Here is a 17690-nt window from a genome sequence, read left to right as displayed (position 1 = left end):
CTCTTTTTACATGCTCTCATTCTCCCCATTTTTAAAGCACTTTTAAATTTTTTTCACAATAACCAGATTCCCTAGCCGTTTCTCCACAGAGCCATGGTTCCTTTAATCGAAAAATTATATCTAGAAATCAAGATCTGAGTGCCAGATATGCTGGTTACTTCTAAGTTGTCACTACTTCTAGCCCTCTCACCAGACAGAACTAAAAACATTTGTGTGCATTCAGACACATTTATATTTTGGTGTATTTCTATTGATATATATGCTGATCAATCATGAGTTAGAACTGATACTTTTTTTTTTTTTGAGAGACAGTCTCACTAAATTGCTGAGAGTGGCCTCAAACTTGTGAACTTCTTGACTCAGCCTCCCAAGTAGCTGGAATTACAGGCATGCGGCACTGCGACCAGCTCAGAATTTATATTTCTGACCCTGAACCAATACTATGGTCTGGAGTTTCTCCTTTGTTTATTGTTAGCTTCTTTCTCAGACAGTAAGATACCTGGCTTCAATTATCTATTATTCATTCATTCATTCAACCCTATTGTACTGGTAGTTTCAGCACTATTAAACCATAGCTCAGTGAGAAATAAATTTATCAACACAAGTACAGTGTATATACAGACCTTTTCTATTACAGGTCTTAGAGTATCAGTCAAACCACTATTTTCCATAATTATTTATTTGTATCTTCACTGCCTTTAGTGAGGTTACACTGTATACTTGTAATACAGTTAGATCCATTCATCACAAACTGTAATCAATATTGGGTAACCCAGGTATTTCAGTTGATTTTTTTAAAACTTAAATACATAAAATTCAGTTCTGTAGCTTTTGACAAATTTGTGAAGTCAGTTATCCATGTACACTGTACCCGACAAAACAATTCTATTACCCTAAAAATTCTCTTGTTCATTCCATTATAATTAATCCCTTTGACCTCCCTTGGCCCCTGGAAACTACTGGTCTGTTCAATTCCTATACTTAGTTTTGCCTTTCCAGAATGGCATATAAATGAAATTATACCACAGTGGCAGCTTTTGAATTTTGCTTCTTTCTCTTAGTGTAATGCATTTTAGATTCATCTCAATTATTGTGAGAATTAATGGTTCTCTTAAATGCTGAATGGTATTCCAGTTTGTGATTGTAACAGTTTGTTTATCCATTGATTAACTGAGTGACATCTTGGTTATTTCTGGTTTTTAATGATTTTTAATAAGGCTCTATAAACATTCTCATATGTATTTTTGTGTAAACTTAAGTTTTTCAATTTACTTCATAAGAATTTAAATGAATTCCTGTACTTAGGCATGAAAATACTGTATCATATGTCTTTTTCATTTAGTTTTAAAAGTAAGTGCCAAGCTGAGTGTGATGGCACATGCCTATAATCACAGCAGCTTGAAAGGCTGAGGTAGGAGGGCCCCAAGTTGAAAACCAGCCTCAGCAATTTAGTGAGACTAAGCAACTCAGTGAAACCCTGTCTCTAAAAAAATATAAAAAAATGACTGAGGATATGGATCGGTGGTTAAGTGCCTCTGGGTTCAATCCTCAGTACCAAAAATAAAAAATTAAAAAAAAATAAAAGTAAGTGCCAAATTGTCTTCTGTTTTCCAACATGCCTGAACCAGTTTGGATTCCTACTAGCAATGAATAAGAATTGAGAATTGCTTTTGTTCTGCATCCTGGCTAGTATTTAGCATTGTCATGTGTGTATGTTTGTGTATGTGTATAATTTTAGCCATTTTAAGAATCTTATTGCCTTTTTGAGGTACAGGGGACTGAACTGAGGGCCTCAGCATGCTAGGCAAGCACTCTAAGTCGCACTCCAGCCCTTATTGTACTTTTGCTTTTCCCTAATGATTGATGCAAACTTCTTTGCCATCTGTGCTTTTTGGTCAGTGAAATATTTTTTCAGATCTTTTGCCAATTTTTTTTCAGTGCTGGAGATTGAATCCAGAGCCTCATGCATACAGGTAAGTGCTCTACCACTGAGCTACATCCCCACCCTTTTTAATTTTTTTTTTTTTTAATCTTGAGACAGGATCTCACTAAATTTTCCAGTCTGGCCTTGAACTTGCAATTTTCTTGCCTCTCGAGTAGGTAAAATTGTAGGTGTACCACCAAAGTTGGCTCTTTTGCCAATTTTTAAAATTACATTTTCTCTTTATACCTCAGTTTTCAAAGTTCCTTATATATTCTGCATACATCAGATATATAATTCACAAATATGTTCTTCCAATCTGAAGCATTTCTTTTCATTTTCTTAAGTGTCTTCACAGATAAAAATTTTAAAATAAAAATAATTTTTATAGGTAAATTTTTTATAATCTAACTTTTTTTCCTTCTTCATGGATAAGATTTTTGTAATAAAATAAAAAACTCATCAACAAACCCAGTACATGCAGATTTTCTCACATGTTCTCTTTTAAAGTTTTATTGTTTTTCATTTTCTAATTAGGCCTATGATGAGTGAATGCTAAGCAAGCATTCTACTACTGAGCCACAGCGTGGGCTGCAACTATAGGTTTTTTTGTAGATATCTTTTATCTGGTTGGGGAAGCTCACTTCTATTTCTAGTTTGTTAAGAATTTTCATCATGAATTGACGTTGTATTTTGCTAAATTTTTTTTTTATTTACCTGCTGGTATATTATGGAGTTTCACTTCTTTAGGATGTGTTATATTGTTTTTCCTATGTCAAACCAGATTTTAGATATATTTTAAATATATTCCTGACTATGATATATTAATTATTAATTTTATATATGGTCACATTTGTATGATATTTCTGAGGATTTTTATGCCTGTATTCATGAGGAATGTTAATTTGTCTTTTTCATTTTTGGTAGAATTTTTTTCTAGTTTTGAAGTCAGGGTCATGCTGGCCTTACTGGATAAGCTGAGAAGCACTTTCCTGCCTTCTTGTTTCCTAATCAGATTGTGCTATTGGTGCTATTTCTTCTTTAAATGTGTAGCAAAATTTGCCCACAAAGACATCTGAAGTTGAGGAATTTTTTGGACAATTTTTAAATTACAGATTTAATTTTAGTAATAGTTATAGAATTTAGATAATATATTTCATTTTGGGTGAATTTTGGTAATTTGTGCTTTTTTTCTGAAAAATTTATATGCTTGGAGTTGTTTATTATAATATCCTTCATTTTAATATCTGTGTTTATATTTCCTATTTCATTCTTTTAAACATTTTTTTAGTTATCAATGGATTATTATTTTATTCATTTATATGTAGTGGTAAGAATCGAACTCAGTTCCTCACACATGCTAGGCAAGCACTCTACCACTGAGCTACAACCCTAGCCCTCCTATTTCATTCTTGATATTTTAAATTTCAGATATTATATTTTTAGTTCAAAATATCCATTTGATTTTTGTTTATATCTTCCATTTTTTGCTGAATTCTTCTACTTTTAATATTTGTTCCAAGATTGTTATTGCTCATCAATCATATTTATAATGCATAAATTTTATAACACATAATTTTAATGTCTTATTGTTTGTAACTATTGTTTGTCTTTTTCCACATGATGGAGATTTTCATGGTTCTTTGCATGCTGATTTTATTAGTTAGCTTTGAATTACTACCATGAACTATCTGAGGCAGCTAAACTATAAAAGAAAAGTTTATTTAGCTCCTAGTTTTGGAGGTGCCGAACATTGGTTTGGCCTCTGCCAAGAGTGGCAGATGGCACCACATCATGGTGGGAGTGCATGTTGTAACAGCAGTGGTCACATCTCAAACAGGAACAGAAAGAGTTGATGGGTAGGGCCAGGTTTGTTCCTTTTATCACAATCCACCAGGAATTCAAGGGGTCACATGAGAACTACCAAGCAGTTGCACAAAACTACCTTAATATGTTCCCAATTACCTAAGGACCTTCCACTAGGCATCCCCTCCTAACATTACCAACCTTTTAACCAAGCCTTCAATCACAATGTACCCTTGGGAGACATAATAAAATCATATCCAAACCACAGCACTGATAGATTTTGTATTCTGGAGATTGTAATTATTATTTTGAGATTATGAATCTTGTTTACATTGTATGGCGAAGGTTGACATTTTTCTTCTAGCCTTCTGTGTATCATAGTTCCAACATCAATTCAATTTTCAAAGCTTTTGCAGTAGTACTATTTAGGGCTGTCCTATATGTGCACCACCTAGTGGTCAGTCTGGTATCTGGATAAAAGTCTTCTTGCTAGTGTTGGGGCTGGGGCTCAGTGGTAGAGCACTTGCCTAGCATGCGTGAGGTACTGGGTTTGATCCTCAGCACCACATAAAAATAAACAAATAAAATAAAGGCATTCTGTCCACCTACAACTACAAGAAAATTTTTAAAAAGCCTTCTTGCTAATTGAGTCTTCAGATCTTTGGTATGGTAATTAGGATCAAACACTCACAGATCGCAGATAAAATCTTGACTCTTCCCTGTCTTTTTGGTACTTTCCAGTTCCCTAGGATCCCATTTTCTGTCCTCTACTCAGAAACTACTCATTGTCATGTCCAGAAAAAGTTGCAAGAGGATAGAGGAAACACTTGTATGAAGTCTACTTGTGTCCTCCTGACACTGTCTCAACCTACAGAAAAAATCTCATGCCATGGTTGAGTTTTGATTCCTGGAGGCTTCATTCTGGGCCACTCATGTTTCTGGCCACTTTTCCTATTGCCACTTTTACTGTGGAACCGAACAAGTAGAGTAAATAAAAACCCAAGGGATTTTAGGGGAAATTTCTCTGATCTCAATTTCTCATTTCCATATCTTAAGCTCAGACTATAAGCTTTCTTGTGCATCTGACTGTCTGCTAAAGAATGCTCACTTCTAGGTTTCATGCCATATTGAATTCAGGCTCAGGACACTGAAGGAGAAAAATATAATGTTGAACTTCCAACTGTTTAAGTGGTCCTTTATACATACTCTGGTGTTCTTCCCTGATTCACCCGCTTATATGTCTATTTACTTTTCAGTATTCATATCTGTGTCCAGACATTCTATCAAGGTTTTATATTTGTGTTAGTGAGAGATTAAAGAAGTTTCCAGAATCAGATCCAGCTGTATGTTTTATAGACAACAACAAAAAATGCACTGTTTTATAGTTGGATCTTGCTTTTTTATCCAATAAGACAATCTTTGTCTTTGGTGTGGCTTTAGGCAATTCATGATGAAAGTGATTTTTATATAATTGGATTAAAATCTACCACATTGCAAACTGTTTTCTATTCATTGTATTTGTTCTTGCTATTTCTTATTCATTGTATTTGATTTGGTTCTTTTCCCCCTCTTTTTCCTTAACTTTTCTCATTATATTTTGTCATTTAAAAATTTTAAACTGATACACAAAAATTGTACATGTTTCTGGGATACCAGAAATAAACACTGCACAGAAAAATAAGTACCACATGATTTTACTCACATGTGGAACCTAAATGGTTGTGCTCATAGATATTGAGAGCAGAATGGTGGTTTCTAGAGTCTGGGGAAAGCAGTGGGATGGAGGAAGGTTGATCAATTGATACTAATTTATAATTATAAAGGAGCAGGAAGTTCTGGTGTGCTATTGCATTGTGAATATTTGATCATTTTTATTATCTCATTTTATCTCCTGCATTTACTTAATATTTAAGTGTTTTGTGGGTTGTTTTTTGTTTGTTGGTTGGTTGGTTGGTACTGGGGATTGAACCCAGGGATGCTTAACCACTAAGCCACATCCCCAGCCTTTTTTTTTTTTTTTTTTTTTAGTAGTTGAACACAATACCTTTATTTTATTTATTTATTTTTATGTGGTGCTGAAGATCGCTCCCAGGGCCACGCATGTGAGACAGGGTCTCACTGAGTTGCTTAGGGGCTTGCTAAGTTGCTGAGGCTGGCTTTGAAATAGTGATCCTCCTGCCTTAGCCCCCACCCCGCAAGCTGTAGGGTTTACAGACATGTGCTAGTGTGCCTGGCCCTTCTTTTGATTTTTGAAATATAGTTTTGTGAATTTAGAATTCTAGATTGGCACTTTTTTCTTTCAACACTTTAAAAATTTCATTCCTCTGACTTTTTTGCTTATGTGATTTCTGACAAGAAGTCTAGTATAATTCTTCTCCTTGTTTCTCTGTAGGTAACATGTTTACCACCTACCCTTTCCTTCCTGGCTCCCTTCAAGATTTTATTTTTTTGTTATTTTTCTTGTTTGTTTGTTTTGGTACTGAGAATTAAACTCAGGGGCATTCAACCACTGAGCCACATTCCCAAACCTATTTTGTATTTTATTTAGAGACAAGGTCTCACTGAGTTGCTTAGTGCCTCGCTATGTTGCTGAGGCTGGCTTTGAACTCACGATCCAAGTGTCTCAGCCTCCCAAGCCACTGGGATTACAGGCATGCCCAGCTCAAGATTTTATTTTTGTCCTGATTTTCTGCAATATGAATTTGATATTTATGGGTGTGTTTTTGAAATTTACTATGCTTGGTGTCCTCTAATTTTTTAGATCTATTTTTTGGTGTTAATCACTAATTTTGGAAATTTTTGGTTACTATGCTTTCAAATATTTCTTCTGCCCTGCTATTTCTTCCCTCTCTGTTTTCTAAGCACATATATGTTACACTTCTAGGTATTGTTCCACAACTATTATTTTGTGCAGTTTTCTTTTTTTCATTTCTTTCTTTCTTTCTCCTTTTTCCTCCATTTCTTTTGCACTTAATTTGATTATTTCTTACACTTTCCATCCACCTTCTGAAATCATCTGTGTGATCATTCATGATTACCTTTTCCAATAGAGCCTTTAACACATTAATAATATCTATTTAAAATCCTCTGATAAATCAAAAATCTTCATCATAACTGAGTCTGGTTCTGATGACTGCATTGTCTCTTTGGACTTTTATTCTATCCTAGATTCTGCCTTTTGGGCTGCTTCCTGGAGACAATCTATCTCTTGCATCTTTTATATATATATATTTCACTCCTTTTTCTTTTTGGTATCAGGGATTAAACCCAGGACACTTAACTACTGAGCCACATTCTCAGCCTCCCTTTTTTTCATTTTGAGACAGGGTTTCACTAAGTTGCTTAGGTTCTCACAAAGCTGCTGAGGCTAGCCTTGAATTTAAGATCCTCCTGCCTCAGCCTCCTATGTCACTGGGATTACAGGCATGTGCCACCATGCCCAACTTCACTATTATTTTTAGCCTGGTAGTGAGGAATAGGAGACTAGAGCATTCCATGTTATTCTGATTAAGTCAGTCTTAGGCAGGTTTACCCTGCGTGTTGGAGGTATGACTTTCACAAGTATTTCTGTCCCTCCTCCAAATGTAATGGTGGACCTAGCATATTTTCCTGCCCCTCCTGGATTATAACTCTTTCCTTCATTTCTCTCCTTTAAATATACAGAGTTTTCACCAGTGCTCTCAGTTTTGTTGCCCTTCCTTCTGCAGTTTAAGGGGGGTTTCCCCCTCAGAAGAATAGGGTAGATTTGTCTGGTATTGACCATTGCACTACCAGCAGCAGTGAGTTTCCACCAGTGCTCTCATCTACAGATTTTTGTTGCCTTTCTCCATAAATATTAAGGCTTTTTTTTAACCCCATAGAGAATATAGAGGCAATGGTCTCAGCAGAATTTCAGCAATGGTTATTTGTTCCAATTTCCTCCCCAATCCAGAACTACAAGATATCTTTCTCAGGATCCTTCTCAGTCTTCCCTGACAGCACCTGGTAGAATTCCTGGAAGAAAATAACAAAAGGATATGAAACCATCTATGTCTACAGACCCTATGTGCTTCACATTCTCACATTGGCCCACAACTAGCCTTTAGCAATTCATTTATAAATTTTAGTTGCATCTTCTTAGGAGTTTATATGTTGCTCATCAGTATCTGCCCCAGGTAAGCAAATGCCTGTGTCCTCTTGCTCCCAGCAGATGCCTGTTTTTACATGTTTGCGATTAGCTATTTATCCTGCAACCTCAGTTTATTATGAGTTCAAAGAAAGTCATTAGTATGCAGTTTTCAGCTTTTTTTTCCTTTGTAATGGTGGGAGAGATGTTCTTTTCAACTCTACATCTCTGAGCTAATGCCAGAATATTATATAGTTCTGGGGATAAGCTTTTGACTCTCTGTTTGTCTTCCAGCATCCATACCCCAGTTTACCAATTCCCCAACGATGGTGATCATGGTGGGTTTACCAGCTAGAGGCAAGACCTATATCTCCACGAAGCTCACACGATATCTTAATTGGGTAGGAACACCAACTAAAGGTATGTCTCTGAAACCTTCTGTTATATATCCCTCCTGCAGACACTGGTAGAAAACTGAGTAAGGTAGGGGGCCAAAACCCTCAGTGTCAAAAATGCCTCATCACCATTATTACCTGGATTACATTACTACCATTATTACTACTAATATTATATCACTGCTACTACATTCTTATAAATTTTATAATTTCTTGAGTACGTACTCTATGCCCAGTCCCATGATGGGTGGTAAGCACATGAAAACTAGTATTAAGACTTAGTGCTGCTGGGCATGGTAGTGCATACGTATAATCTCAGTGGCTCAGGAGGCTGAGGTAGTAGGATTGCAAGTTCAAACCTAGCCTCAGCAACTTAGCAAGACACTAAGCAACTTAGTGATACCTTGTCTCAAAATGAAAATGAAACTATAAAATAAAAGGGCTGGGGATGTGGCTCAGTGGTTAAGTGTCTCTGGGTTCAATCCCTGGTACAAAAAAAAAAAAGACTTAATGCCTGCTCTCAAGATGTTTCATGACCACAAAAACAACCTTCTGAGAGCAATATACTAGTTTTATTATCATTGCTATAATTGCACTGCCAACATCACTACTCTTATTAGCATTATCACATCTTCATCATTTCATAATTGGAGAAATTAAGGCCAAAGAGATGAAATGCCTTGTCTAAAGGCAAATAGCTGTAAGTGACAGAACCAGGATATGTTTGACTCCAAGCCTGACACTTATTGTGCTAGACCTAATGCATTGGCCCTACTGATAGGAAGAGAAAAATATTCCTATATTGGTTCTGTACTCTCCTTTTCTCTATTCACTTCCTCTCTGTATTTCCCTTGCCCATCCCAACATCCTATCCATATACCCTTTTCCCTCCATTCATCTTTCTTCCCTTTCTTCAAGTTTTCTCTCTCTGCTTGCAATTGAACCCAAAGCCTAGTACATGATAAGCACACAATACTGCTGAGTTACATCCTAGACCCCAGATCCTCTCTTTGCCCCCCTCATTTCTTCTTTCCCTACTCCACCAATGGAGAGTTTTCCAATAGTTTTCCATGTGCCAAAACACATGCCGGGCATTGAGGATGAAAAAACAGAATAGACTGTGCCCTGTCCTTAAAGAGTTCTTAACTTGATTATGATACATAAGAATACCTCATATCACCTAGAAGTCCCTGAGCAAGGTGCTTAGGGGGCTTAGAAATGAAATTTTCAACTGGAAGGCAATAAAAACTTCCCAGATTGGGTATATTTATGCTAGGTCATATGAGAGGAGGGTAACATAGCAGAAGGGAAGGTGAGAAGGAACCACTCTCAGGGAGGACTACAAGCTCTGAGGAACCTATGCTGAGTGGAGGGACACATGGTACTGTGGCACATGGGTCTTTGCTATGACCCCCCTCTTCCTATCTGCTCCATTCTACTCACTCCTCACAGAGGCCTACATAGTCTTTTTTCAAAGCACAAAGCAGACATAACTATAGCCTTTAAGAGTCCCCTTGAGCTGCAGGTTTAAACCAAGGCTCCTTAGCCTGTCATTCAAGGCCTCCACAATTGGTCCCTTCCAGCCTCTCAGGCCCCAACCCCAGTGGATTGACACACCATCCACAAATAGTCTCATCTGCTGATACTATCTATACCTTTGCTTGAGCTATTCTTTTCCAGGAATGCCCTTGTTTCCTACCCTCATTTCTATGCATACCTATAAAAGGCACCTACCCCAGTAAGCATGTTTCAATGCCACTTTCTCTAAGAAATCTCAGATCAATACAGATGGAATTTGTCTCTCCTTCTCCCTCACTCTTTTGCATAACTCTATATTGTTCGCCAGAGCACTTAACAAATTACATGGGAACTCTATCTTTACTGGTTAATTTGATGTCCTACCTGCTGGTTTGTGAGCTCCTTGAAGGCCCCATCATGAAGACCTGGTTATTCTCTGAGATCCAGAACTCATATCCTTCTTCACAGAATTGTCATCAATAGTATTTGTTAGATGAATGAGTGAAATATTCCCTGCTTGGCTTCTTATCCTCTTATCCTTCATTCCTTTTCTCCCCTATGACTTTTCACCATTACAAGTAGGAGAGTATGGACTAGAGATTTAGATTTAAATTCTTTGTCCTGATACAGAAAAATGAAATAGCACTAGGCAGGAGTTAGAAGGCCTAGTGTATGTCTGTTACTACTTCACTCAGTTTGACCCTGGTGATTGATTGATTTTACTTCCTGAATCTCTGTCTCTTCATCTTTCCAGTGGAGTAAGACATTGAGAAGGTTGCAGTTTATGATAAAATAGAATAATTTTAGAGCCAAACATACTTGGGTTTCAATCCTAGATCCCCACTTTTTAACTGTGAAAGTTATTTTCTATCTCTGAACTTCACTTTCCTCATTTATAAAGTGGGAGTGGTCATCCATATAACTTGCAGGGCTGTTATGAGGAAAATAATGGGCTGGTAGTTTATAATTTGAATCTTTACATGCACATTTTGTTGCTTAAAATTATACCTTCTTCTACCTCTGAGTCCCTCTAAGCAAGGACATTTTTTGGCCACTGGGATCTTCCCAACCTCTTCACTAGGGCTCCCTGCTTTCAGTGTTTAATTTAGGCCAGTATCGACGAGAGGCAGTGAGCTACAAGAACTACGAATTCTTTCTCCCAGACAACATGGAGGCCCTACTTATCAGGAAGTAAGTACCCAACATATTACGGACCTGTGCTACCCGTTGGCTGAGGGAGGCCTTTCTTCAGATCATGGGAGAGTGGGACAGAGTAACCTGGGTAAGAGACAAAGCCCTACTCAAAGGGTAATTGGGACATCCCTGCTCAAATCCTGCTAACCATCTTCTTATCAGGAACCTTTTATGTTCTTCTACTTCTAACAGGAGAGTAGAAACTTCTTAGCCTAGCATTTGAGATGAAAGTCTAAATAGCTTGGCCAACCTTAAGATCTCTTTCCCCTATGTGATTCTGAGTACTTCCACAATGGAGCCTGGGTCTCATTTATTAATCCATGTCCTCACCATAGAACCTAGCTACAAGTAATCACTAAAGAGATTTTTTTTGCTGAAAATACATTGCCACTGTAATGCCTACACTTACAATATTACTCATGCCACGACATGACTTTAACTTTAAAGACCACACACCTAAGCCCTACTTGGGTTGATATGATATTTAGCTTGAGTTTCCTTATCACAAGCATTGAAACACTTAAAATTGGGTCTGCTGTCATTACTTAGACTTTCCCAAACATGTCACTTTATTCCTGCCTCTAAGCTGTACACGCAGATCCAATTACAACTGTTTGACCCCTCTGTACTTGGCATGGTGCCTAGAACATAGTACATCCTGTGTAGATGTTCAAAGGATGAATAATTTAGTGTAAGATATATGAGAGATGGTACAAACGATAATGCAGAAAAAGAGAGAGAAAACCATCTTGGAGATAAGGGTTGTCTGTTTCTTTCTGTATATTTTTCAGGCAGTGTGCATTGGCAGCCCTGAAGGATGTTCATAACTATCTTAGCCATGAGGAAGGTCATGTTGCGGTAAAGAAATTTCCATTATTTTCTTTGGGCATCTGCTGGAATGGAAAATAGCTAATATATACTGAGAATTAACTATTCCATATATTATTCTAAGTACTTTGCTCATATTAATAATTTAGTTGCACACTACCCCCATGAGATATTGTCATGCCCCATTTGAAAGCCTGGAAGAATGGAACAGAGAGATTACATAATTCCCCAAGGTAGCACAACATGTATATGGTAGGGCCCAAACTGAAATCCAGATTGTGTAGCTTGGTAATCCCCACTCTTAACCACTGTGTACTACTAATGAACCCCTAAGAATTCAGCAGGGCTCTACTGGAATATAAGACTACAGTACAAACATTTTTGAGTTCTAGAGATTTACCTATACATCCCCAATTTCTAAAGGAGGAAAAGATTCTTAAATTTGCAAAGGGTCTGATCTAAGTTGCTGAGATTAGGGAGTTGTTTCCTACTCTTAAGGACTTTTAAGTTGTTAAGGAAGGAAGAGGCCTCATGTAGGACTTGAGTAAACCAATAGCTCTGCTCTGTCAGCAACTCTTAGTGACTAGTGAAGGTAAGTCTTTCTTCTATGCCTAAGTTACTCCACCTGTAAAATAATCCTAATAAAAACCTACAGTTTTTCTTTTGCCTTATTATACTCACAGGATCTGGTACATTTCTGGGCAGACAGAAAGTGCTTGATAAGTGTTTGTGAAATTGAGATAAGTTAATTCTTCCTTTCCTTCAAGATCCTCTAAAAAGTCTACCGCTTCCTAGAAGCCCTCCACTTAGCACAGACATGGAAAAAGAGTGAGTGTTCTGTCAACACTAGATACAGAGTAAGCCAATTTCATTACCTATCTCTAGGTTTTTGATGCCACCAACACTACCAGAGAAAGACGGTCACTGATTCTGCAGTTTGCAAAGGAACATGGGTACAAGGTACAGTAATAGTCCCATTCTTGTCTAGAACCTACTTATCCAGTACAAACTCCAAAGAAAGACTAAATAGGATACTCAGAACAACCAAATTGGCCACCATAGGCTCAATATATTCATTTGGTTGTCTGGTTTTCCGGAGCATAGTCAGAAGCAGCAAAACAGAATAGGAAAGGAGATGTACCACATTAGGCAATGGAAAATGGTTACTGACAGGTTGACACTGAGGGTGGGGCATGACAATGATGAAGGAGTTGAGAACCACTACAAAAAAATACAACAGACTTTAAAAGCAGTAAAAACACAAAACAACAATCCAGGGTCATTTAGTTTAAGGCCAGGATAGCTCATAAAACTCAAGCCTGAAACATCACTGTATGAAATTCTATTGTCAGGCATGCCCCTGGAGATCACTCAGGGGGAGAAGGGATACATCTATGTTTGGCTCCTACCAAATATAATTCCCAGTTGGAACATCCCCTTTCAGAGTTAGAGATCAAACCTCTGTCTCTCTTTCTTTCTATCTTTCAGAGCTGGGTTTAAACCCAAGGCTTCATGCATGCTAGGCAAGACTTTTACCACTGAACTACATCCCCAGACTTAGACATCTTTTTTTATGTTTCTCTTACAGGTCTTTTTCATTGAGTCTATATGTAATGACCCTGACATCATTGCAGAAAACATCAAGGTAAGGAGCAACAGTTACTTTTCCTTCTTAGTTTTTGCTGTCTTAGTTTTGGCTCCTACCTAAAGATCTCTGTAAGATGTTTTTTTTTTGGTACCAGGGATTGAACCTAGGGGTGCTTAACCACTGAGCCATATCCACAGCCCTTTTTATTTCTTTTCTTTTTTTTTATAATTTTTATTGTTGGTTGTTCAAAACATTACATAGTTCTTGATATATCATATTTCACAATTTGATTCAAGTGGGTTATGAGCTCCCATTTTTACCCCATATACAGATTGCAGAATGACATCAGTTACACATCCATTGATTTACATATTGCCATACTACTGTCTGTTGTATTCTGCTGCCTTTCCTATCCTCTACTATCCCCCCTCCCCTCCCCTCCCCTCCCCTCTTCTCTCTCAGCCCCCTCTACTGACATTCGTTTGTCCCCCTTGTATTATTTTTCCCCTTCCCCTCACTTCCTCTTGTATGTACTTTTGTATAACTCTGAGGATCTCCTTCCATTTCCATGCATTTTCCCTTCTCTCTCCCTTTCCCTCCCACCTCTCATCCCTGTTTAATGTTAATCTTCTTCTCATGCTCTTCGACCCTACTCTGTTCTTAGTTACTCTCCTTATATCAAAGAAGACATTTGGCATTTGTTTTTTAGGGATTGGCTAGCTTCACTTAACATAATCTGCTCTAATGCCATCCATTTCCCTGTAAATTCTATGATTTTGTCATTTTTTAATGCAGAGTAATACTCCATTGTGTATAAATGCCACATTTTTTTTTTATCCATTCATCCATTGAAGGGCATCTAGGTTGGTTCCACAGTCTAGCTATTGTGAATTGTGCTGCTATGAACATCGATGTAGCAGTGTCCCTGTAGCATGCTCTTTTTAGGTCTTTAGGGAATAGACCGAGAAGGGGAATAGCTGGGTCAAATGGTGGCTCCATTCCCAGCTTTCCAAGAAATCTCCATACTGCTTTCCAAATTGGCTGCACCAATTTGCAGTCCCACCAGCAATGTACAAGTGTACCCTTTTCCCCACATCCTCGCCAGCACTTGTTGTTTGACTTCATAATGGCTGCCAATCTAACTGGAGTGAGATGGTATCTTAGGGTGGTTTTGATTTGCATTTCTCTGACTGCTAGAGATGTTGAGCATTTTTTCATGTACTTGTTGATTGATTGTATGTCCTCCTCTGAGAAGTGTCTGTTCAGGTCCTTGGCCCATTTGTTGATTGGGTTGTTTGTTCTCTTATTGTCTAATTTTTTGAGTTCTTTGTATACTCTGGATATTAGGGCTCTATCTGAAGTGTGAGGAGTAAAGATTTGTTCCCAGGATGTAGGCTCTCTATTTACCTCTCTTATTGTATCTTTTGCTGAGAAAAAACTTTTTAGTTTGAGTAAGTCCCATTTGTTGATTCTAGTTATTAACTTTTGTGCTATGGGTGTCCTATTGAGGAATTTGGAGCCCGACCCCACAGTATGTAGATCGTAGCCAACTTTTTCTTCTATCAGACGGCGTGTCTCTGATTTGATATCAAGCTCCTTGATCCATTTTGAATTAACTTTTGTGCATGGCGAGAGAAAGGGATTCAGTTTCATTTTGTTGCATATGGATTTCCAGTTTTCCCAGCACCATTTGTTGAAGATGCTATCCTTCCTCCATTGCATGCTTTTAGCCCCTTTATCAAATATAAGGTAGTTGTAGTTTTGTGGATTGGTTTCTGTGTCCTCTATTCTGTACCATTGGTCCACCCGCCTGTTTTGGTACCAGTACCATGCTGTTTTTGTTACTATTGCTCTGTAGTATAGTTTGAAGTCTGGTATCGCTATACCGCCTGATTCACACTTCCTGCTTAGCATTGTTTTTGCTATTCTGGGTCTTTTATTTTTCCATATGAATTTCATGATTGCTTTCTCTATTTCTACAAGAAATGCCGTTGGTATTTTGATTGGCATTGCATTAAACCTATAGAGAACTTTTGGTAATATCGCCATTTTAATGATGTTAGTTCTGCCTATCCATGAACAGGGTATATTTTTCCATCTTCTAAGATCTTCTTCTATTTCTCTCTTTAGGGTTCTGTAGTTTTCGTTGTATAAGTCTTTCACCTCTTTTGTTAGGTTGATTCCCAAGTATTTTATTTTTTTTGAAGATATTGTGAATGGAGTGGTTGTCCTCATTTCCATTTCAGAGGATTTGTCGCTGATATACAGGAATGCCTTTGATTTATGCGTGTTGATTTTATATCCTGCCACTTTGCTGAATTCATTTATTAGCTCTAATAGTTTCTTTGTAGACCCTTTTGGGTCTGCTAGGTATAGAATCATGTCATCTGCAAATAGTGATAATTTAAGTTCTTCTTTTCCTATTTTGATGCCTTTAATTTCTTTCGTCTGTCTAATTGCTCTGGCCAGTGTTTCGAGAACTATGTTGAACAGAAGTGGTGAGAGAGGGCATCCCTGTCTTGTTCCAGATTTTAGAGGGAATGCCTTCAATTTTTCTCCATTCAGAATGATGCTAGCCTGAGGCTTAGCATAGATTGCTTTTACAATATTGAGGTATGTTCCTGTTATCCCTAGTTTTTCTAGAGTTTTGAACATAAAGGGATGCTGTACTTTGTCGAATGCTTTTTCCGCATCTATCGAGATGATCATATGGTTCTTATTTTTAAGTCTATTGATGTGGTGAATAACATTTATTGATTTCCGTATATTGAACCAGCCTTGCATCCCAGGGATGAATCCTACTTGATCATGGTACACAATTTTTTTGATATGTTTTTGTATCCGAGTGGCCAGAATTTTATTGAGGATTTTTGCATCTAGGTTCATTAGAGATATTGGTCTGTAGTTTTCTTTCTTTGAAGTGTCTTTGTCTGGTTTAGGTATCAGGGTGATGTTGGCCTCGTAGAATGAATTTGGAAGTTCTCCCTCTTTTTCTATTTCCCGAAGTAGCTTGAAAAGTATTGGTATTAGTTCCTCTTTAAAGGTTTTGTAAAACTCTGCTGTATACCCATCCGGTCCTGGGCTTTTCTTAGTTGGTAGTCTTTTGATGGTTTCTTCTATTTCCTCAATTGATATTGGTCTGTTTAGGTTGTCTATATCCTCCTGACTCAATCTGGGCAGATCATATGACTTAAGAAATTTATCGATGCCTTCACTATCTTCTAATTTATTGGAGTATAAGGATTCAAAATAATTTTTGATTATCTTCTGTATTTCTGAAGTGTCTGTTGTGATATTGCCTCTTTCATCCCGTATGTTAGTAATTTGAGTTCTCTCTCTCTTCTTTTCTTCGCTAGCATGGCTAAGGGTCTGTCGATTTTGTTTATTTTTTCAAAGAACCAACTTTTAGTTTTGTCAATTTTTTCAATTGTTTCTTTTGTTTCGATTTCATTAATTTCAGCTCTGATTTTAATTATTTCTTGCCTTCTACTTCTTTTGCTGTTGTTTTGCTCTTCTTTTTCTAGGATTTTGAGATGAAGTATGAGATCATTTATTTGTTGTTTTTTTCTTTTTTTAAGGAATGAACTCCAAGCAATGAATTTTCCTCTTAGAACTGCTTTCAATGTGTCCCATAGATTCCGATATGTTGTGTCTGTGTTTTCATTAATCTCTAAGAATTTTTTAATTTCCTCCTTGATGTCTTCTATAACCCATTGATCATTCAGTAACCTATTGTTCATTCTCCAAGTGATGTATTCTTTTTCCTTCCTTCTTTTATCGTTGATTTTCAGTTCCATTCCATTATGATCAGATAGGATGCATGATATTATCTCTACTCCTTTATATTGTCTAAGAGTTTCCCTGTGACATAATATATGATCTATTTTTGAGAAGGATCCATGTGCTGCTGAGAAAAAAGTGTAACTGCTTGATGTTGGGTGGTATATTCTATATATGTCAATTAAGTCTAGGTTATTAATTGTGTTATTGAGTTCTATAGTTTCCTTATTCAACTTTTGTTTGGAAGATCTTTCCAGTGGTGATAGAGGTGTGTTGAAGTCTCCCATGATTATTGTATGGTGGTCTATTAGACTCTTGAACTTGAGAAGAGTTTGTTTGATGAACATAGCTGCACCATTGTTTGCGGCATATATATTTATGATTGTTATGTCTTGTTGGTGTATGGTTCCCTTGAGCAGTATGTAGTGTCCCTCTTTATCCCTTTTGATTAACTTTGGCTTGAAATCTATTTTATTTGATATGAGTATGGATACTCCTGCTTGTTTCCGAAGTCCATATGAGTGATATGATTTTTCCCAACCTTTCACCTTCAGC

General features: G+C 37.2%; 1 protein-coding gene across 4 annotated transcripts in view; it reads left to right on the top strand.

The window, feature by feature from the left end:
- The window catches only part of Pfkfb1 (6-phosphofructo-2-kinase/fructose-2,6-biphosphatase 1), a 151234-nt gene that overhangs the window by 17666 nt on the left and 115878 nt on the right, over nucleotides 1–17690 (top strand). For 3 of the 4 annotated variants that reach the window (XM_071606774.1, XM_071606773.1, XM_027950217.3), the window contains exons 2-6: nucleotides 8127–8252; nucleotides 10843–10936; nucleotides 11731–11797; nucleotides 12653–12727; nucleotides 13356–13412. In XM_071606774.1, coding sequence (XP_071462875.1) covers nucleotides 8127–8252; nucleotides 10843–10936; nucleotides 11731–11797; nucleotides 12653–12727; nucleotides 13356–13412 — 419 coding nt within the window. The remainder of the gene's footprint in view (nucleotides 1–8126; nucleotides 8253–10842; nucleotides 10937–11730; nucleotides 11798–12652; nucleotides 12728–13355; nucleotides 13413–17690) is intronic. The other variant, XM_071606775.1, reaches the window with a different exon arrangement.

Source organism: Marmota flaviventris, chromosome X, assembly GCF_047511675.1.
Source record: "Marmota flaviventris isolate mMarFla1 chromosome X, mMarFla1.hap1, whole genome shotgun sequence".
Lineage (NCBI taxonomy): Eukaryota > Metazoa > Chordata > Mammalia > Rodentia > Sciuridae > Marmota > Marmota flaviventris.
The sequence above is the reverse complement of the archived record's forward strand: the minus strand, read 5'-3'. Positions and strand labels throughout refer to the sequence as shown.